Source organism: Giraffa tippelskirchi, chromosome 4, assembly GCF_054371585.1.
Source record: "Giraffa tippelskirchi isolate mGirTip1 chromosome 4, T2T-mGirTip1v1.2.pri, whole genome shotgun sequence".
Classification (NCBI taxonomy): Eukaryota; Metazoa; Chordata; class Mammalia; order Artiodactyla; family Giraffidae; genus Giraffa; species Giraffa tippelskirchi.
In genome coordinates this window covers 156,471,964-156,492,346 of record NC_137278.1, presented here as the reverse complement: position 1 = coordinate 156,492,346, position 20,383 = coordinate 156,471,964, and the positions used below count along the sequence as shown (strand labels likewise).

The window sequence follows — 20,383 nt, the reverse complement described above, 5'->3', positions numbered from 1 at the left end:
GTGCTGCCTTTGGCCCGTTGTGGAGAGAGGCCCGCTGTTTGCCGGGAGTCTCTCCAGCCCCGCCCAATGCTGCTGGAAGGACTGCCGGGGTGCTGCCTCCAGCCGGATCCCCCTGCCTCACAGCCACGGGTAAGAGAACACAGAAGGCATCCACAAGATGGAACTGAAAGCAAATTAATTTATAAAAAAAAAAAAGAAAAGAAAAAAGAAAAAATTTACAGAAAACTTTTGAACAGAAGAAAGGTGCCAAGACGCAGAGGAATAGAAACATGGGGACATGAGGAACAAAGGGCCTGGTGGGAGGGACCAAGAATTGGTGGAGAGCCTTGGAATCACTGTTGTCTTCACATCAGGGATGAAGAGGGGAGAGCTGGTACTTGGGGCACTGGAATCTGGGGAGCAGAGCTGAGCCACTAGCTGCGATCAGGGGGTCGGCATGCCCCTAGGTCAGGCACCCCTACCCAGCTGCTGCCCCAAATCCCAGGGAATTCCCCACTACCAACCATGACGGTCATGGTGGGAGGGAAGAGGGGACAGAGTGACCCACCATGTCATAAGAAGGAGGTGCTTAAGTGCTTTTTTTGACAATTCCACGTTTTTAAAACTTCCCATTCTTTAAGTGCTCCCCTCTCCGAATCTTCTGGGAGTCAGAGGCCGGGGAGGAGGCCACATAGCCCCACGTGCCCTTTCTTCCTCCACTACCTACCACAGAAATCCCCAAGACGTTTCCCCACCAAATAGACATACGCTGACATCAACTACGCAAGAGACTTTTAAAAACACAAAACTGACATTCAGAGGGAAAGGAGTCATTGCTGAGCTGGGGTGGCCTAAACAGCAACAATGAGGAAGCAGTAGGAGAGAGGAGTGGGAATAAACAGGGCGGCCAAGGGGGGTGGGGAGCTGACTCAGTCACTAACGAGGGGCTGAAGAAGACAGACCCTGCACCCTATTCTATCAGAGCTCTCCCCAGAACCTAAATACCCCTTTCCTAAAACTCACCTCCCTCCTCCAAAAAATGTAAAAGTTGGATTTTTCTCACTGGTTGGAGGGCTTTTTTAAATCTACTTCCTTTTAAAGGGCTTTTTTTTTTTCCAATCCATAAAAAATGCAGTAGTTTTGTGGGGATGTACCCTTAACAGTGGTTAATTAGGACCTTGTAGGAACACCTTTGCCCAGCCATTCCTTTGAGGGTAGCATCCCCATCCTATCTTCTCTCCCAGACATTAGAAACATCTTTTCCACAGAAGTCCTTGAATCATCTGATATAAAAATGCATGCCCCTGACAGGCACGGTGGGGGCTTTGGAGGGACAGGAGGACTTTCCTTACGTAGTGACGAACTCTCCAGGCTGGGGAAGGGTCCCAGTGGTGGGGACGGGGCTGTTCCTGGAACCTTGATCTCCGTGGGGGGTGAGGAGGGAGAGAGATGTCGGGCTGGCTCCTCACTGTGGGGGTGGCACGGGGGTGACCGTGCCTGGGCTTGGGGCTGTGGGGTCTGGAGGCAGGGGGGTGCCTGGGTCTGTGGAGAGAAGAAAGTTGCATCAGCTGAGGTGAGCAGGAGAGAGGGTCCAGACCCAGGCCACCAGACACACAACCGGGCATGGCATGCAAAGGACGGGAGATGAGAGAGTACCCCTGATGGACAACTTCCTTTTCCCAAAGCCCTCTCCCACCACACACTGGGAAAAGTGCTACACCCCAAACTGTCCTCCTGCCCCCCCAGGGAACTCTCTAAATGGGGCACTTGAGCGTGATGGGAACAAGCAAACGGGACGGCAACCATCATGCAAACAAGTAGCCGTTTTTCCAGTTTACAACTGAGATGCTCTGTGTCACAGGACTCCTCCGTGACCCACCAGTGAAAGGCCCCAGCGTCATCCCAGGGGGCAGCTGCCAGGTTGGGGAATGGCGGAGGACAGCCAGAGAGGCCCTTCCCTCCTGTATTCTAATTTTACCACAGCGTTCAAAAAAAGGATCCTGGAAGCCCTAGTACCCGAGCCCCTCCCCCACCTGCCCTCCAGCCCACCCCGTGGACCCCTCTCCCTCCCCCTTGTCCCCTCCAGGACCCTTCTCACCTGGCAGTGGGCTGGCACTGGGCAGGAGGTTGCCCTGAACAGCTGCCACAATGGCAGGGCTCTGGGCTGCGGCGGATCCGAGCCCCGGCCCAAGAGGCAAAGAAGATGGCATGGTGGTGGTCGCCGGCAGGTTAGGATGTAGAGGGTTCGCCATGGACACAGGCAGGTTAGGTGGGGGGAGAGTGGCCGGGGCGAACGGGAGATGGTGGTGATGCCCATGCAGGTTAGGAGGAGGGGGGAGGTTAATACTGATGGAGTCGGCTAGGCTACCAAATGGGATGATGGATGGAGCAGGAGGGGGAGGCGGCATGCCAAAAGGCAAACCCAAAGGAGCATTACCCGCCACGCCTGGGTGCCCGCTGCCTGGCACTGCCCCTGGCATCATTGAGGGAGGAGTTTGTTGGTTGGGGAACGGTGAGGGGCCTGGGAATGAAGAGGAGAGATGGAGAAGATTGGAGGCATAAAATCTCACTCACCAACTCACTCTCACAGTGAGGATAACCCAGTCACTCCTGGGCACCACCTTCCCTTTTCCTGATACTAGAACTGAGTGATAAATCCTTGGAACAAAATTCCAAAAATCTGGCTCTGGGGAGGGAGCCCTGTTGACTTAGGGAATAGCTATGGTGAAGGAGGATCTGTAGAAACTGAGGTCAATCCTTATCTCTAATCCTATCACACACTGCCTCTGAGGGGAGCTGGAACATTCCCCCGGGCCCCTCCACTCAGCCAGAGTTCCAGAAGCCATCACTCACCATGGGGTCCAGGGGGGGGTACCCCTGGTGGGACGGCCCCAGGCTGGGGGGCTCCAGCTGGTGGCTGCTGCTGTGGCCCCACAGTTGGCCCTGCCTGCCCAAGCTGTTCAGAGGGCCCCAAGCTTCCAGGAGGGGCCCCACTGCCCGCAGGAGCCGGGGCCACAGAGGCTGGAGCCATGGCCAAGCCGTGAACAGTGGGTGGCCCAGCAGCGCCTGGAGGTGGGATAGGCTGGGAGCCTGGGGGCAGGGCTGGTGGTGGCTGCTGCTGCTGTTGGTGCATCTGCTGGAAGTGCTGCTGCCGGGCCCGCATCTCTGCATACTTCAGCTGCTCCATGTGGAAGGCTTGTCTGTCGGCCAAGAGCTGCTGCCTCTGGTACTCCAGCTGCCGGGCCGATGGAGAGCTGTCACCCAGGGGCAGGAAACCCCAAAGGCACACACCTTGCCCCCTGCTTTGTCTTCTGACAAGCTCAGCCTCCCATTCTGGCGATCCCCACACCAAACCTCAGCCTTGCGCTTGGCTTCCGCTGTTCTCGCCTCCCCTCCCCTCTCCAGTTCCCCCACCAGGTCTTCCAGCTGCCCGCATGGCTTCTCACTGCAGTGGACAAGTGGACTTAATCTGGTGGTAGCCCTTGTTCATTTTCAGCTCTAAAGCTTTGAATTTGTCATTACTTTCATCTGGAAACCGACTCCCCCCAACCAAGTTCCTCTAGTCAAATCATGTTCTTTCTCTCCTTCAAAACTGAAGAAAAACTCACAATTCTTAGGAAGCCCTCCTCCCAGATCACCTCACTAGCCTCTGAGCTTTGGCCTTTATTCTGCTCTCACTCAGGACTTTTATAGTTGATTGGAAATCTCTTAATTTGCATTTGTCAGATACTTGAAACATTAACCAACTTTGACGTCTCCATATTGGATATCCGATATCTTCAATTGAGTTCAGGATCAGAGTCCTTGTCTTCTACTTCTTTTATATCTTCTAAGAATCAAAATGACTCGACACCATGTCCATCCTATTCCCTTTCCAACTTTAACCCCCGGATCTGAAGCCCTAACCCTCTCATCATGCCTTAAACCTGTCTAATCACTCAACAATCACTCCACAGCAAGTCTACTGTGGACTAAGCACCCTTCATGGACCTGGAGATGCAGCAAAGAACCAACAAGAACTTGACCCTGGGGCTGACATTCTGTGGGACCTCAGTCTCCAGGCTGTACCTGTGGTTCACTTGTCCCTAACCACCCAGGCTGGCTCCTCCTGTCCTGGTCTGGGCTAGTCTGCTCTGCTGTGATGCCCTGTTGGCCTCAGGTTTTCTGTACTGCTGCTCCCCTCGCCCTAAACTGAGGCCCAGCCCAGTGCCAAGGTGGGGCCCCGCCAACCTCCAGGGGACTCGACTCACTGCTTCTCGCTCCCGGTCCATGATCGTCTCTAGCTCCTCAAAGTGCCGAAGTTTGATCTCCAACTTTTTCATCTGGGTCTCCACCAGCAGGGCCACCAGAGATTTGATCTTCCTCTCCTCAACGGCAGCCAAGTGCTAAGGAAGGAGGGGTGGGGTGGCCATCAGTGGGAGGACCCAGCTGAAGACGTTGGGCAACAGAGAAGGGTGGTGTGGGGGCTGACAGGCTTTAAGACAGAACTTGCTGCGGTCACAACCCAGAGAGTAGCACAGGCTTGAGTGGTATTTTTAAAAGAACATGAAGAAAGAATATCAAAGGATAAGACAAGGTCAAATAATCGAGAGGGTGAAAACAGGCCCAATCAGGATTTCCCTGGTGGTCTGGTGGTTAAGAATCCACCTTCCAATGCAGAGAATATGGGTTCGATCCCTGGTCGGGGAATTAAGATCCCGCAGGCAACTGATCCCGTGGGGCAACTAAGCCCACGTGCCCCAACTGCCATAACCAGAGCCCATGAGCTGCAATTACTGAAGCCCTCTCGCTCTAGAGCCTGTGCTCTGCAACGAGAGAAGCCTGCATGCTTCAATGAAGACCCAGTGCAGCAAAATAAATAAATAAAATGTTTTATAATAAAAAGGTTAAAAAAAAAACAGGCCTAATGATAAAGACTTATAAAAGATAAGAGAAGAGATGCCCAAGTGTCCCTCTCAGGATCCAAAGGGGACAGGAGACAGGCCAGCATTGTATAAGGATGACAAGGTAGGCTTTCCTCCAGGTGATGTACAATGAGAAGCCGCACCTCCTGCCCTTGGTCCCAGGCCTTACCTTGGCCTTCACGGCGGCAGCAGCCAGGGCGGCGGCGGCGGCGGTGGAGAGATTGCCCTCGCCAATGTCGCGCTCCACCTTCGTCTTCCTTTCCCCCTCTGACTCCACCACTTCTTTCAGCACCTCCTCCTGCCCTTCCTTGGGCTCCTTCTCCTTCTCAGGATCCGCTGGGCCAGGAAAAGGGTCGTGAGCCCTAGAGCCTGGCTTCCGTTCTGAACCCCAACCACCACGTGAGGCTCACCTGTCAGGTCTCCGTCACTCTTTTCTGACTCCTTCTCGCTGTCGCCATCTTTCCCTTTCTCATCGTCCTTCTTGGGTACCTCGCTGGTCTTCTCCTTTGCTTCTTCCTCCACAGTTCCAACTCCTTCTCGAGGTTCCTGGAGTCCCAGGGAAAGGAAAAACAGGAGTGTCAGGGTGCTGGTTCACACACAGAGGGCCCAGACCAGGAGCTGAGTTTACACCTCTTACTTGGGAGGGGGCCTGGATCCAGGACGCAGCCCCATTCAAGCCCAGCCCTTGCCTGCCCGAGCTAAGTGGGGCCGGCTCCCCTTCCCTGGTCCACGCCGGACCCCTCTGCCTTCCCAGCCTGTGTCAATCCCCCTGTACCTTGGGTTCCTTCTTATCCTCTGTGGCCTGGCCCTCCGCCCGCGCCTCGTCAGTCCCGCTCTCCTCTGGGTCCAGGGGAAGAGGAAACAGGAAATGTCTGACAGTTGGTCTACAACACTCTTCCAACTGCCCCTTCTAGCCAAGATCTTACTGAGAGGACCAGTAGGGAGCCACGGTACCTAAAGTAAAGCCCTAAGGAAAATGAACACCCCACCAACTCACCCCATTTGTCTCATGCTCTGAGGTTAGGTGGAGGCAGGGGTGGTGTGGGGAGGCCAGGCGGCGGAGGCTGCTGGTAAAAAGGGAGGAATTGGGGAACATGGCAGGCCTTACCGATCCTCTCCGGCTCATCGGAGGTGGTCCCTGCGATGCCGCTGCTTTCCAGACCAAAGGCTGGGTCCGCCTTGCCTGTCACTTTGGCGGCTTCTTCCACTTTCCTAACGTGGGCCTCCACCAGAGCTGTGGGTACCTCTTCCTTCATTTTGGAGAACTCTTCTGTAAGACCCAGAGACAGGGAGGCTGGGAGCAGGCAGGTAGGCAGTTCTGGCACTCTCTGTGCGAGCTCCCTCACAAGCCCGGCTCTTCATCTCCACCTGAGTGGAGCTGGACCACTGCCTGGGCTGATGCCAGATGCAGACAAGGCCAGTAGGGCAGTGAACCTGAAGGGGTTCCACGGTCAGAGTACCCAGCCTTTCAAAGGCAAACCAAGAGGGCTGGGAGCCCTGCGCGTTACCTAGGGCTGACTTCGCAGCAGCTGAGGCCACTCGAGGGTCGACGACAGAGGCCAGGAAGGCAACGGTGCTCATCACAGGGTTGCCTGACTGGCTGAAGGGGATGGGCTGGTAGGCCAGGGGACCCAGGGAGGCCTCCGAGTCCTCCAGGTATGGGTCTTCGATGGGAAGTCGGAGAAAATGCAAGATGCATTCATCCTGTGTGCGGCTTCCCACGTGCTCTGACACTTTGTTCCAGTCATCTTTGTACATTTCCAGTGCCTGGTGGTGGTGGTGGAGACACAACCTCACTTACTCCAGTAGCCACCTCCCTCGAAGGTCAGCGTCCCCCACCCTGCTAAGCAGAGCTGCTTCAGAGCTCTCTGGGTTGTGATATTTGCGTACTCTGCCAGGCCCAAGGGGAAACTCCAAGTAGCATTTGGAATGGACAAGGGGCTGACAAAATGGTCTCAGTCCCTGCCCGCCTGGCCCCTGGGGGAGTATGCGATGGGCGCTGGGAAGGAGAGAGACAGGGCAATTTCAGGCCCTCCCCACTCCCAAGTGTGGCCGGCACCCTGGCCACTTCCCTTTCACAGGACTCTCCTTCCCTAGCCCCGGTTACCTCCAGGAGCAGCAGGGTCTCCTGTTCTGTCCACTCTCGAGTGGCACTGGCTGCGGCTTTGCTCTGCAGGGGAAACACGGGTGGGTCATCGGGAAGAGCCCGCAGCCTTGAGGAGCGAAGCTGCACCGACTCCAGGCTGCCCGCGGCCCTGTACCTTAGAGGGGACGTTCTTCTTTGTGTACATGTCTGTGCGCAGCCCGAAGTTCTGCATGTCTGTCGGTTTCTCCTTGCCTTTATCAGGGAAGTTGAGCATTTGCTGGGAAGCAGAGTTCTGCTATTTGTGGAAGGGAAAGAAAGAGGTGAATCCGAGTGACTGCCAGGAGCCAGGGGCAGACAGAGAGAGAGGACAGACAGAAGGAGCTCCCTTCCCACAGCCAGGGACACCCCTGGGTGGACTTCCTCCCTCACTGCTGTAGCTCCTCTGCTCTCACGGCTCTTCTTCCCGGGCAGGGGCCCCCCAATAAAGGGGCAAAGAAGCAGCCCAGCGGGGTCTACACCCCACCTACCAGCTCTGGCTTGCCCTTAGCCGTCTCTGGCACCAGGTCATCCAGCTCTTTGCCCTTTCGCCCAGCCTTGGTATCAGCATCAACCTGGCGGCCCTGGGGGACAGAGCTTGGTGTCATGGAGGCTGGGCACAAAATGACCAGGCTGAGGCCCTGGAGGCCTCAAGACCAAATGCTGGGCAGCCCGAAGCTCGGGGGGCACTCATGCCACAGTTCCGTATTCCCTTAATGATTAATTAGATCTGGAATTGGCATGATATCCATTTGTATTCACAAGTATCTTTACAGGTTCTCTTAGGAGCTGGACAAGTAGGTTCTAATCCTACATGTCTGACCCTGGGCAAGCCACATAACAATTTTTGTAATGTATGAAATGGAAATGGAAAAAAATGGAAGTGATAAAAATTATGAAGCAAAAATGAAAAAAATGTTGGAAACGTGACAAGGTTAAAAAATTTCATGCAACTGAATTGTAAGCCATTTTTCTCTATCTGCTCCATCCCCTACATTAGCCTGCCTGCTCCCCGAGGACAAGCATCTCTTCTCCCTCAGCAAGTCCTTGCAGTCTTAGGTTACAAAGGCTGAGAGAGGGTGCTAAATACATGGGACTGATTCCTGTGGCCCTTTGCATCCCATGGAAAAGGAAGATGCCTCAAAACACTCCTGAAACATTACCCTAAAAAACCAGAAAAAGAAAAGTCCAAAGAAGCCCCAGTTTGCCCAGTTCCACCCTGTCCCGGCAGCCCCTCACTCTACCTGCGGGGTCTTGGGCTGCAGCGGCACCAGCCCGGATGGTGTGTCCGCCAAGACGTGGAAGTGAGAGGTGGGTGGAGGCCCCATGGGAGTTGGTCGACTCTCAGCATCCACCTGGTAGTTAATGAGACCCCACTGTTCTAGGAAGGCATGGACCCTGTGAGGAGAGAGGCAGAGACTGGGTCACACACGAGGAGAGGGCTGAGGGCACCCTCTTCTCTGCTCCTTCTACTCCCTGGGAAATACAGCCTCCTCCCAGCTCCTACACACCAGAGACAGCCAAGTCTCCATCTGCACCAGGGCCTCTCTCCATATCCACCCATAAGCTAAACACTGCTTTCTGCATCTCTCACCGGATAGGCTCCTTTACTACAGACGTGCTCCTTCTCCCTCCCGCCACACTGCAGAGAGCGCCCTGCCATCCCCTAAGTCACCCTGACCCAAGCCTGAACTTGGCCTTTCTCTAGAGGTGTCTTTCCTGCTCATCCCCTATGCTCCTTGCCAGCAGCCTCTCAACTTTGGCCAAGAGGCATCTGTGAGCATCGTCCTTGAGCACCTGCCACCCCTCAGCTGCAGACCCACCTCATGATGGCACAGACATCACCCGCGAGGTTCCTGCGACAGGCAGTGGACGTGAGATACTCTTGGGGGTTCAGCCGGTAAGTATCAATCATGAAGTTCCGATAGGCCAGGTAGCTTAGAAGAGAGAGATATGAACGATGAGAGGGCTGAGGGGTAGGAAAAATTGGTAAAAGAATGACTTCCATGTGTGACAGAGAGGAATGCCTCATCCAACTCAATACACACTGTCGGTCTCCTGTGTGCTAGACATGAGGGGTTCAGACCCTTGATGGGATTTTTCGTTAAATGAGTTATCTCCTTGGCTGTGTGCGCTTGGGGATGTTTCATCCAACTTTTTTTTTGGCCATTCCACATGGCTTGCAGGATCTCAGTTCCCTAACCGGGAACTGAACCCAGGCCTTGGCAATGAAAGCCCAGAATCCTAACCATTAGGCTAACAGGGTACTCCCTCACCCAACATTTGGAAAAGAAATCAAAAAGAGAAAGTGCCCTTAATTCCACAGGCAGTTGGTAAAGGGAAGTCCTAAGGAGTGCCTCCACCTAGTTAGCAGGGCACAGCCTTAAGAATACATGTTTTGAAGGTGGAAAGGCCTAAGTTCAAATCCTAGTTCTATTATGATGGCCTTAAATTTTTGAACCTTAGTTACCTTAACTGTAAAATGAAGTGTCTGCTGAGAATAGAAAGGTCTGTAGAGATACAGAATAGTGCTGGGCACGCTGTACAAGCTCCAAAAATGGCAGCTATTGTGTGGTGTAACGTAAAGTTTGAGAACATGAGCCAGACTACAGGACTCAGACCCCAGCTTTATTACTCATGAGCTATGTAACTTTAAGCAAGCGACTGAAGCCCTCCATGCCTCAGTTTCCTTGTCAGTAAATTGAAGATAATAAGACCTACAGCTAAAGCTGATGTGAAGATTAAATTAGTCAAGGTACGTAGGATACTTAGGATAATGCCTGGGAGATAGAGGGCTCTCAATACATATAGGCAATTATCGTCATTTGGTATTTTACACCCAGAGTGCAAAGTATAAAGAGTTCTAGTTCCAACTCTGCCTGCAGATCAAGTTGAACTCATGTCATCTGTCACTACTGCCTCTGGAGAGAGCAAGGCTTCTTCATACACTGCTTTCCCCAGCAAGAGGAGGAGAAGAGAACCATACCAGGCTGTGGGGAAAGAAACACGGTGGAAGGGAAGGGGACCTCGGAGCAGGGAGACCGGGAGCTGAGGAGGAGCTGGGAAGCCAGAGCATTCAGTCCTCAGGGGGCCTGGTCTCAGCACTAGCTCCCACCTGCCCAACCATATCTATCCTGGAACATCCCTAACCACAGAAAATCACCAAACTAAAGCCAGGCAGGTTTGGTCTGAGGAGGAGCCTTGAAGGACATGAAGACGTCTGAGCCCCAGGCCCAGACTTTACAAAACACATCTCTCCATCCTTTAATTCACAGACTGGGTCTTAATAGTTCCTCTTCCCGTTTTTTTCTGTCTAAACGTACTCTAAGGGACCAGTTATAGTCAGCTACACTTTAGCCAAAGAGATTACTTATGCTGGAGATATTTGCATTTTAGACAGCACAGGTAATTATAGATGGAAAGCTCTAAACCCTGTTAAAAGAAACAGAGGGAGGAAACACAGCTGAGCCCAGAGGGAAGCAGATACTTGTTTTGAACAGAAGAGCAAGCTTCACACGGCCCCCGGCAGATCCCAGAGGGCAGTGGTCACAGTGGTGGGCTGGGGCTGCCTGTGGGCAGAAAGCATGTCTCCGTGAGCCTAGCACAGTGCCTGGCTCATGTAAGGAGCCCAAGAAGTGTTTGCCCAATTGCATCAGGAGGAGCCAATGGGGACAGGAGGAAGAGAGCCACGAGCTAGAGTGCCTTACATTTCTGGAGTCTTGGACTTGTTCTTGCCATTGAAGAACTCAGGGAGAGCCCTCCGTTCGATGGCGTGAACACTGCAAGAGAAGCCAGGGTGCAATGAGAAGGCTCGAGTGGAGAGATGGGACCCCAAAGATGAGAGATGGGACCCCAAAGAGAAGAAGGGGCAGCAAGAAGGAATGGGAGGCCTGGGTCTGAGAACTAGACCAGGAGCTCCCCTACAGCTGAACTGTACCCCAGTCTTGCTGGCTGAGGAAGAGGGAACTTATTTGGAGGCGGGAGAAGGAACAACATGCTGACATGTAGTCACAGGAAAATAAAGCTTTAGTGAGGAGCTGGAGCAGCGATACCTATTGTAGTCAAACCACGCAGCATAGCTTGGGATGATGATATGGTGGGTCTGCTCAGTCACGTTGTCCTCATGCAGGTCTGGGTTCTTGGTCTGCTCCCCCTTGTTGCCTGTGCTGTTCTCGTCCTCATCCTATGAGTATGGAGGCTGCTGGACTCTCAGCATTCTCGTTTAGCCCTTAGCAACCCCCTGCTTCTCCTCCACCCTGGGAATGTGGGCACTAAAGATGGGATGGGACTGAACAGTTATGGGCCTTGGGACTCAAAAGGCTCAGAGTTTTGAGCAACAGTGAGAATGAGTTCTAGGGTGGGAAGAGTCTGGGCAGTGGAAAGCTCTGGGTGAAAGAAACTTTATAATCACAAGGCAGAATCACAGGGAGAGGTAGGGGCTCTCTAAATTGGCTCTACCTTGCCTGTGGTCTCCATGCTTTCATCCTCTTGTTCATCTGAAAGAGAGAGACAGCAAGATAGAAGGTTGGTGCTGCCTGAGGGTCTGGAGAACAAGTGCGCTTTTGGAAAGGCCCTGCAGGCCAGGGGCAGGGGCTGGCCTCCCGCCCCCGCCTCTAGGCTCTGGCTCCCTTGCCTGAGTGCCCCATCTTACCCAGGTCAGTCATGGTGCCTCCTTTGACTGGGGCTGACTCCGAGTCCTTCTTAGTGTTGACTGCCAGGGGAGAGAGTCATTTTAACAGACAGATTCTGTCTAAATCAAGCCCTTGCCTCTCCACTGTGAACAGTTCCAGAGAGCTCACTTTCTCCCAAAGCTTGCTTCATCTGATCACAAAATGTAATAGCTTGTTCCAGTCACAATTATTCTAGAGCTTGAAACTTTTCCCCTTCCCCCATCAAAAACTCATTTTACTCATCCTTTTTCTTATAAAGAAGCATCTTCTACCCTACGAACATTCACCAATCACTCTTGTTTTTGATTGCCCCTTATCTCCATCTAGAAATCTATAAGTTCCTTCTGGACTGACACAGAGTCTGACCAAATTATTCTGTAGAGGAGTGGCTGGATCTTAAATATTTTTGAAAACAGAGGACATTTTCCTCCACTGAATTCATACACAGAAGCTCACCCGAGAAAACAGAGAGGAGAGCTGCTCTGATGGAAGAGGGGGTGAAAGCTGGAACTCCTCTCTCAGTGGCCTTCCCCACCCTACTCCTGAAACCCACTCCTGGGTGTCTGTGGAATACAGATGTAAAGCAGTACTGCAGAGCAGTGGTCTCCAAAGTGGGGATACAAAAGAGGGTCCACTGGGACACAGGCCGAGAATATTAGAACCTCTGTTTTTTAATCTTATCTACGTTTTCCTAATTTTACATAACGTATGTGTTTTATAATGTTCCTAAAAGTAGTGGTGAACACTACATGTGTATAATTTGTGCTCAAGTATATCTTACTGATGTTGAAAGTGAAAGTGAAAGTCGCTCAGTCATGTCTGACTCTTTGCGACCCCATGGACTGTAGTCCATGGATTCTCTAGGCCAGAATACTAGAGTGGATAGCCTCTCCCTTCTCCAGGGGAATCTTCCCAACCCAGGGATTGAACCCAGGGTCTCCTGCATTGCAGGCGGATTCTTTACCAACTGAGCTATCAGGTGTGTAATAAAAAAAGTTTGGAGACAGAGCACAGTCCATGACTCAGACATGGAAATGAAGTTTGAGGATTGTCTGTGGTGATGACAATGGTTTCAATAACCAGCTAAGTTGAAGGGAAAGAGTCTCTATACCTGGAGCTGGGCCTGGGAAGTCAGCCCACCCAGGGGGGTTCAACACAGGACAGGAAGGGGGCAGGCCCAGGAGCTTGGCCTGGACCATACCTGTCTTGGGCAATGTCACCTCTTCCACGTTGGGGACCGGTGAGGGCTCATCCATGTCCTTTGTCAGGTCTTCTTGCTCCTCTTCTCTGTGGCCTCGCTTTGACTTGGTGTAAGGTGTTGAAGGACTGCGAAGGAAAGAGATTGAAAGTGAATCCAGGCATCCTTGGACAAGGAATCCCTGGAAGGTGAGTTCAATGGAAAGGAAGCAAGGAAAACTCCCAAAGGGACTATGAGGTACAACGTGATAAACATAATTAACACTGCTGTATGGTACACATGGAAGTTGTTAGGAGAGTAAATCCTGGGCTTCCCTGGTGGTCCAGTGGTTAAGAATCCACCTGCCAATGCAGGAGACACAGGTTCAATCCTTGGGCCAGGAAGATCCCACATGACACGGAGCAACTAAACTCCTGCACCACAACTACTAAGCCTGTGCTCTAGAGCCTGGGAGCCGCAACTACTGAAGCCTCTCTGCTCTAGAGTCCACGCTCTACAACAAGAAAAGCCACCTCAGTGAGAAGCCTGCTCATCACAACTGAGAGTAGCTCCTGCTTGTCGCAACTAGAGAAAAGCCCATGCAACAATGAAGACCCAACACAGCCAAAAAATAAAGAAATAAAGAAAAATTAAAAATAAGAGTAAATCCTGAGAATTCTCAGCACAAGGAAAAAAAATTGTTTTTACTTATTTTTCTAGTTCTTTAATTTACTATCTACATGAGACAATAGATGTTTACCAAGTGTACTTTGATAATCACTTCACAATGTATGTAAACCAAATCATCATGTATTGCTTAAACTTCTACAGGGCTGTATGTCAGCTACACTGCAATGAAACTGGAAGGAAGGGACTTCCCTGGTGGTCCAGTGGTTAAGAATCCACCTTCCAACGCAGGGAAGTGGGCGCGATCCCTGCTCCAGGAACTAAGATCCCACATGTGGCAAGGCAACTAAGCCCACGCCACAACTACTAAGCCTGAATGCCCTAGAGTTAGTGTGCCGTAACTAAAGAGCCCATGAGCTGCAAGGAAGATCTCGAGCGACCTTGAGCGCTGCAACCAAGACCAGATGCAGCCAAAAATAAATTAACTAAAAAAACAACTGCAAGGAAGAAAAAAGGGAGAGAAAACCCTGACGGCAGAACTGAGCAAAGAAGAAACTGATCACTACAAAGTAAATGGAAGAGGCAAAGACCTTTCATCTGCAGATTAAGCTCTCTTTGAGTTTACTAGTGGCCAGGACCAGAAGTAGACATTGAATAGCTAAAGATCTCCTCTTCCCTCGTAGGCCAGCGCCTGGTAGTTACAGGAGGGGATTTGTCCTTTCTTCCTTAACCAGGGAGTGGACAGAGCAGTGAAGGCAGGAGCGGGTTAGGGGCTGGCCTACCCTTTCTTAGCATTCTTCTTCTTGGCTTCTGGGGTCGGTGAAGGTGAGGGGGAACGCTTCCTCTTCTTATAGTTCCCCCCCTTCTTGTCCCGTCGGTCCGAATCTGGGCTGTTCACCTACAGGTTGAAGAATCGGGGCAGATGTCAGCCAACAACCTCCCAGCGAAGATTGTTCTGAGACTTGTGCTAAGGGCTCAGGAGAAAAGAAAAAGAGTTTTCACCTCATCTGTCAGCGTCTTGGCTGAAATCTTCTTTCGGCGGGAGACAGGGTTTTTGTCATCATTTACTTCGTAGTCTTCCTCGTTCATCCATTCATTGAAGGTGTCTGTGTCCAGAATCCATTTTGCGTGCACCTAAAGTACAAAGGCAGACTGTCCTGGGGAGAGACCTGGAAGCCCTAGTTCTGTCTGGGGACCCTTAACAAAGGAGCCCAAGGGCCCAGGAGCCTCTGTTCACCTCCAAGAGCAGTCTGGCCCTGGTGTTCTTCTTGGGGGAGGGAGGACAGACAAGGAAAGCTCACCTTCCTGGGTTTCTCAGGAGTTGGAGCGTCTTCCACTGACGCTTCAATTTCACTGGCTGGGATCCACGTGTCATAACTGCCATGGGAAATTGAGCGTGAAGCACAATCAATGGGATTGAGTTGTGGAAAAATAAAGGGCAAACCTTTTACCTTTTCCACTTACAAAAAGTATCAGTTTGTTGGGTTACTTTTTGTACGGTTTGTTGGGTATGATTATTTTTCCAATTAATATTGGGATTCTTTTCACTGTACAGTAATAAAAATGATTACAAAACATTTCAAAAATAGAAGAAAGGAATCATCCTAACACAAGCACTTGTGACATTCAGTATATATGTTTTCCCCAGTACCTTTTTTCTACAATTTTTTTCCTATTATTTTGTTTTTACATAATGGCAATGATACTAGATGTCATTTTACATCCTACTTTTTGCAACACTTACCTATAAATTATGTATGGCATCTCTATCAATTTAAATACTGTAAAATAGCCCATTGACTAGATATATAAATTTGCTGAAACATTTCCCCACTGTTAGATATTTAGATTATTTCTAATGTTTACTTACCAACACTCATACTAGGATAACCATCTCACACACAAAGCCCCAATCCTTTTAGCCTAAGCTTTGCCCAGTAAGCCCAAACTTCCCACAGGACAGACAGAGGGTTCGCATAATAGGTAGGAGAACAAATTAACAGAGCAAAAAACAACCCTCAAAGAGTGCCTTCTTGCTTTACTAGATGTTCTAGGGCTTTTCCGTCTGGCTCTTGTACTTAAACCTGTCCCCAGATCCCATCCTCACCTGTCAGGATAGTAGCCCCAGTGCAGAAGAACCTGCTTATCTCTCTTCATGACTGGCCGTACCCATTCCTCTGGGGACAGAGACAGAGCAAGGTGAGACATGAGCTAAAAGGGTACATATACAAAAGAACTCTGTACACAACACCTGCTGCAGCAGGGGACTTGGGAATACGAACAAAGGTGGTAAGAAGATTCAGGGTTCTAAGGAGGGAGGCGCCCAGGCACTGCACAGCTATTGAGTGGTCCTCCATCTCCTAGTCCAAGCCATCCACTGCAGTGACCAAGAAAACCCAGGTCTCACCTTCCTCCAGGTTCCCTGGAACAGGATACACAACATGGGAGGCACTATTCTTATCCTCAGTGACCGTTCCCTGGATGACATAAAGAGAAGCAGGTAAGTGTGGTCCCCTTTGAATCAGTCATGAATGTAAATAAACCAAAGTAAGATTTAACCACAGATTTGCCTTTATAATCATATAGTATCAGAATGGTATGAAAGTTGTTTTGCATTCTCTAAATACACATCAGCTAAGTGGCAGAAACAGTTGGGACTTTGCTAATAATGGAGAAAAATCAAAGAATTTTAAATTGCTACAGATAAACCTCTGAATAGATAATCTGTTACACGGGAAATGAACAGTCGCGTTTATGTCCCCGTACGTCCCAATGACATCTGCTTGTTATTACAGAGTTCCAGAGAGCAAAGATCTCATTGATCTGAAATCAGGCAATCTCTAGCTCAGTGGAAATAGATGCTTTTCCCCTCAGGCCTATGCAGTATCTAGGAACAGTGATCTAAACCTGCCAAGAATGGGAATGGGAGAAACAGAGAAACAGAAACAGAGGCTTAAAACTTTAATTCTAATATTCTTCCAAATAGGTAGGGCTACCTTGGGGCTGGTTCTTGTATGCAAAACATCAGAAAAAGAGTCATGGAGTTTCTAAAACCTCTCTTGACCCACCCACTCACCTGATGTCTCTTGATAATGTCTTTTAATTTCCCTAGAAGTTTGGGTTCAATTTCTGGGCACAGAAAAATGTTAGGTCGAGACAGGCAATTATTCTGTGGGGAGAAGAAGTAAGTGGGATGAGATTATAGGGAAGGGGTGTTTTGGATTCTCATCCAGGGAAGGGGGATAAGTGGGGGAGTTCTTGACTATTACCTGCACCAAGGACTTCTCAATGGTCATGAACATTTCCACATTGCGGTCCATGCGTGATGGATTCTGGAAATCGTAACGCCGCCTTGTAAAGAAGCAATAATCTAGTGAGTGGTATAGCTCAAGTCTGGGGATGAGGTTAGCATATGTGATTATTTTAACATGGGAGATTAGGAGGCAGTTTTGCCCTCAGCTGTACCAAAATCACCTGGGATCTGAGGTTCACTGATCTCAACTCCACAAATAACTTTGTACTTAGTCCGAAAGGACAAAGAAAGGCTTGAGATGCCAACCTAAGAGTCCCTTTTCCTCTACAATACACACACTGACACACATACACATATTCACTCATTCTTAGAGACTCTTTTGGCTCTGACTCCCAGCCATTTTTCTGACCTAGCAGGTCAGGTCTGCTGATCTAGCAAAGTAAAAGACTTGCAAGAATGTCTACCGTCTCCCACCCCACTAAGATCCCAGGGAATCATAAAAGGGGATTCCCTTTAAACTAAATGTAAGAAGCACAAAGAGAAGAGAAGGCATCTCACCATCCCTGGTCACTCTTGAATTTGTAGGCAGCTGCAAGTATGTGGCACAGGGAGCCTCCTGCTTTGAAATCTAGGAAACATTTGATCTACAAAATTGAGACAGGGAAGAAGTATGTGAGAGTTACATCCTAAATTCTCTTATGATTTAACAATCCTTTCACAAAATCTTATGCTAAACTGATCTCCCTCTCAAAGCTGGAATTCTTCAACCCCTGTGCCATTCTATCTTGTAGCCTAGAAGAAGGGAGAGAAAGAAACCAATATTCACAAAGCCCCACCATGTCCCTTGCTAGATTCCCTTTACTAGGTTACCTCGTTCAACATTACAGGTTATACCTACAAGGTAGGTATATTAATCCCATCGAGAGATAAAGGAACCAAGACTCAAAAGGCATAAATGGCTTGTCTAAGATGACAGAGACACCAAGTGGCAGAGTCAGGATCTGAACACAAGAGTGTGCAAATCCAAATCTCACATGTTTTCACCATGCCATGAGTTTCATGACTGAGTTTAGACACTCTGAGATGACCTGTTGCATGAACTATTACTAGGACAAAGGGGAAGGTAAACTGGGGGCTCTGCCAAGTCAGTAACACCCCAACCAGGGAACGGGATGGTAGGAAGTCACGCAAACCTCAAAAACTAGAAGATTTACAATAACACAAAAGACAACTCCTTCTCAAATTTGCCCCCTTGCTTTTTGCACTCACCGGCAGTTTAGTGAGCGGTGCATTGCTGACATGTTTGCCAAAAACTTCTTCCTGAAATTGTAGCAACTGTACAACCAGGCTAGACAGGGACTTGTTGGTAGGTGGTTCGGCTTGTATATACTGGGGAAACAGGGAAAAGGAAAGAAAAACAGACCCCAAATCAATTTTCCACTGTCTCCCTTATTTCTTCCCCAGGAGCTCTGGAAGCATCTGGGATAGAAACAAATAGTGTCTTCTTCCCCCACATGCCTAATCTCTTAGAAAGAAAATGGCAGAAGGAAGGCCTGAGGTGCCCCTCACCAAGAAGATGAAATTCAGCTGCCTACTACCAGTCTTGGGTGCTGACGGTATAGACAGCTTCCTACTCTCCCTCAACTACACCCTAAAAATGGAGTTGCAGGATCCCGATCTTTAGCCAATGGCATGGAGAATTGTAAAATTCTGAAGATTCATAGGGATCAGGCTGCAGAAGCAACATCTGGAATGCTCCAAGGGAGACAGCAGTCTACTTCTTCGAGTAACGGTGTGGAAGGTCAAGATTCCCCCTATAATACAGCCTGATAAGAAAGGTGCAAAGAAGCAACATAGGCACATGTCTTCACATGCCCTCCTAGAAGGGAAAAAAGACAGCTACTTCTTAAATATTTCCATATTATGCGACTTAGCATCCTAGCCTTCAGTTCTCATGTAAAACTGTGCGAAGAGGCTAACTTTACCTTTTGATCCCCTTTTCCTCAACCCCGACCATAGAAAAAAGTGCACCTTTTGGTGAGAGGTGTAAAGAGATCCTTGAAAGAAAAGGTAAATGACAAAGAGCTAAGAGCTTGACAGCTGAACTAGGTCACAGGCTGTCAATCCCCCCAGGGCCAGACACTAAGCCCCTAGACGTATCTCCAGTCCAAAAGGTCAAAGGTAGAAGCCTGGGAGCCAAAGCCTCACCCTGGGGTAGAGACAAGCCACAGACCCAGCAGCTGTTGGTCAAGCTCTGACACCCAGAGACCTCTGAGAACAGAGCCAGACTCATAACCAGGATCAGAGAGGGGCGTTCTCCTCCACAGGCCCATCACACTTCTGACAGGTTGCAGAGCTGAGCAGGAAGAACTGGGGAGCTGAAGGAAAGTCCGAGAACCTCTTATTGGGGGTAGTGAGAAGGAAGAGACGCAGACCCTCTCCAGAGAAAAGCCCTACGCAGAGATGTTCCTTTCAACAAGGCCTAAAGACAAAGACACCACCAGGAAGAGGTCTGGTAGAAAAGACAGGTAAGGCTTGAATCCTTTGTTCACTACCTTATTATCTCCTGTTACGGGATAGGGGACTCCAGGCACAAACTGCATCCTAGTCTCTGAATCCCAAACCCAAGGCAATGCAAGGCCAGGTGGCGGGGTGATTTCATTGTGAAGTTGAGCAATGGTTTTAGAAGGGGTAGCTGCCCAGGAACTCCTATACCCTGACTCCCAAAGAGGTTCTGTTACCCCTTGTACGGAGATGGGGGGCGGGCGGTAGACAGGTGACTCCGGGGTAGGGGCCTTTTTCAGGCTGGTGAGCAGTCGAGGGCCTGCTCTGGAGCTGTTTACCATCCCGGCTTTCATCATCTTTCTCTGAACATACACAAAGCATCGGCGAGGCCTCAGCCCTGCTGGTACCTGGCTCCGTGGAGAGCTCTGGCGGGCACCGTGGCGGGCACGCTCGGGTGGGGGGTGGGACATTCGGCACCCGTCCACCCCCGACCGTCCCTCCCGGAAAAGCCCGGAAGGCGATGGCTTATGGAGGGTGGGCAGCTGGCACCGGGACCCGCCGGGCCAGTGGAGAAAAACAAGGGGCAGAGGGCGCAGCAGTGGGGGCTGGAACCAGAGGCGGAGGTGGGGGGGGTTGTTAAAGGAGGCTGGGGGAGGGGCGCCGGGCGGCGGAGGGCGCGCTGGGGCCGCTCCGGGCGCCGCGGGGGAGGGGCTGCGGGCCGCGGGAGGGTGGGCAGGAGGTGGGGGTGTGGGGAGCCGCGGGGCCTCGGTCCCTTTGTCCCGCCCCCGGCCCCCGCGCGGCCCTGCCCGCGTACCTTCTTGTAGTTCTTGCCGAGCCACAGCCGCACGTTGTCGAACTGGGTCACGGTGTCCGCGGCCTCGTAGTACTTCACGTTGGGGCCGCCGTCCTTCTTCCGCACCGCCATCTTCTCGGGCTTGGGCCCCGCCGCCGCCCGCCCCGCTCAGCTCAGCTCCCGCCTCCTCCGCCTCCTCCTCCGCCCGCCTCCCGCCGCCTCCCGCCGCCGCGGCCGCCGCCTCCCGCCGCCTAGGCCGGCCCCGGCCCGCGCAGCGCCCCCTGCCGGCCTGCCGGACGCGGTGGCGGCGGAGCGCCTGGCGCGGGGCGGATCCTGGCGGCCTCCCTGGTGGC

The 20,383-nt window shown here is 51.2% G+C and overlaps 1 protein-coding gene across 12 annotated transcripts; it reads right to left on the bottom strand.

The window, feature by feature from the left end:
* Positions 1-158: 158 nt before the first annotated feature.
* Positions 159-20,237, bottom strand: SMARCC2 (SWI/SNF related BAF chromatin remodeling complex subunit C2). Of its 12 annotated transcripts, none has more exons than XM_081595070.1 (30): positions 20,052-20,237; positions 18,002-18,121; positions 17,291-17,376; positions 16,749-16,830; positions 16,556-16,648; positions 15,887-15,956; positions 15,587-15,656; positions 14,781-14,856; positions 14,482-14,613; positions 14,262-14,377; positions 12,877-13,001; positions 11,657-11,716; positions 11,464-11,501; positions 11,058-11,188; positions 10,713-10,784; positions 8,829-8,942; positions 8,250-8,403; positions 7,497-7,589; positions 7,145-7,264; positions 6,991-7,053; positions 6,392-6,650; positions 5,992-6,153; positions 5,659-5,723; positions 5,294-5,429; positions 5,053-5,219; positions 4,230-4,364; positions 2,833-3,214; positions 2,417-2,500; positions 2,078-2,143; positions 159-1,521 (listed from the first exon to the last, which is right to left on the bottom strand). In XM_081595070.1, the coding sequence occupies exons 1-30, from the start codon at positions 20,160-20,162 to the stop codon at positions 1,445-1,447; spliced, it is 3,459 nt and encodes a 1,152-aa protein (XP_081451196.1). In that variant the 5' UTR covers positions 20,163-20,237; the 3' UTR covers positions 159-1,444. The 12 variants fall into 12 exon arrangements, with proteins under 12 accessions (XP_081451196.1, XP_081451197.1, XP_081451192.1 ...); XM_081595071.1 differs by having other exon boundaries at positions 7,145-7,261; XM_081595066.1 differs by having other exon boundaries at positions 2,078-2,500.
* Between the last annotated feature and the right edge of the window lie 146 nt (positions 20,238-20,383).

What these genes read in the sequence shown, in the direction of transcription:
- SMARCC2 (XM_081595066.1), bottom strand. Translation starts at nt 20,162, where the DNA reads ATGGCGGTGCGGAAGAAGGACGGCGGCCCCAACGTGAAGTACTACGAG. An exon ending in CACCGCTCACTAAACTGCCG is followed by an intron (nt 17,377 to 18,001) that starts GTGAGTGCAAAA and finishes TCAATTTTGTAG; the next exon opens with ATCAAATGTTTCCTAGATTT. An exon ending in AAGTCCAAGACTCCAGAAAT is followed by an intron (nt 8,943 to 10,712) that starts GTAAGGCACTCT and finishes CTCTCTTCTAAG; the next exon opens with CTACCTGGCCTATCGGAACT.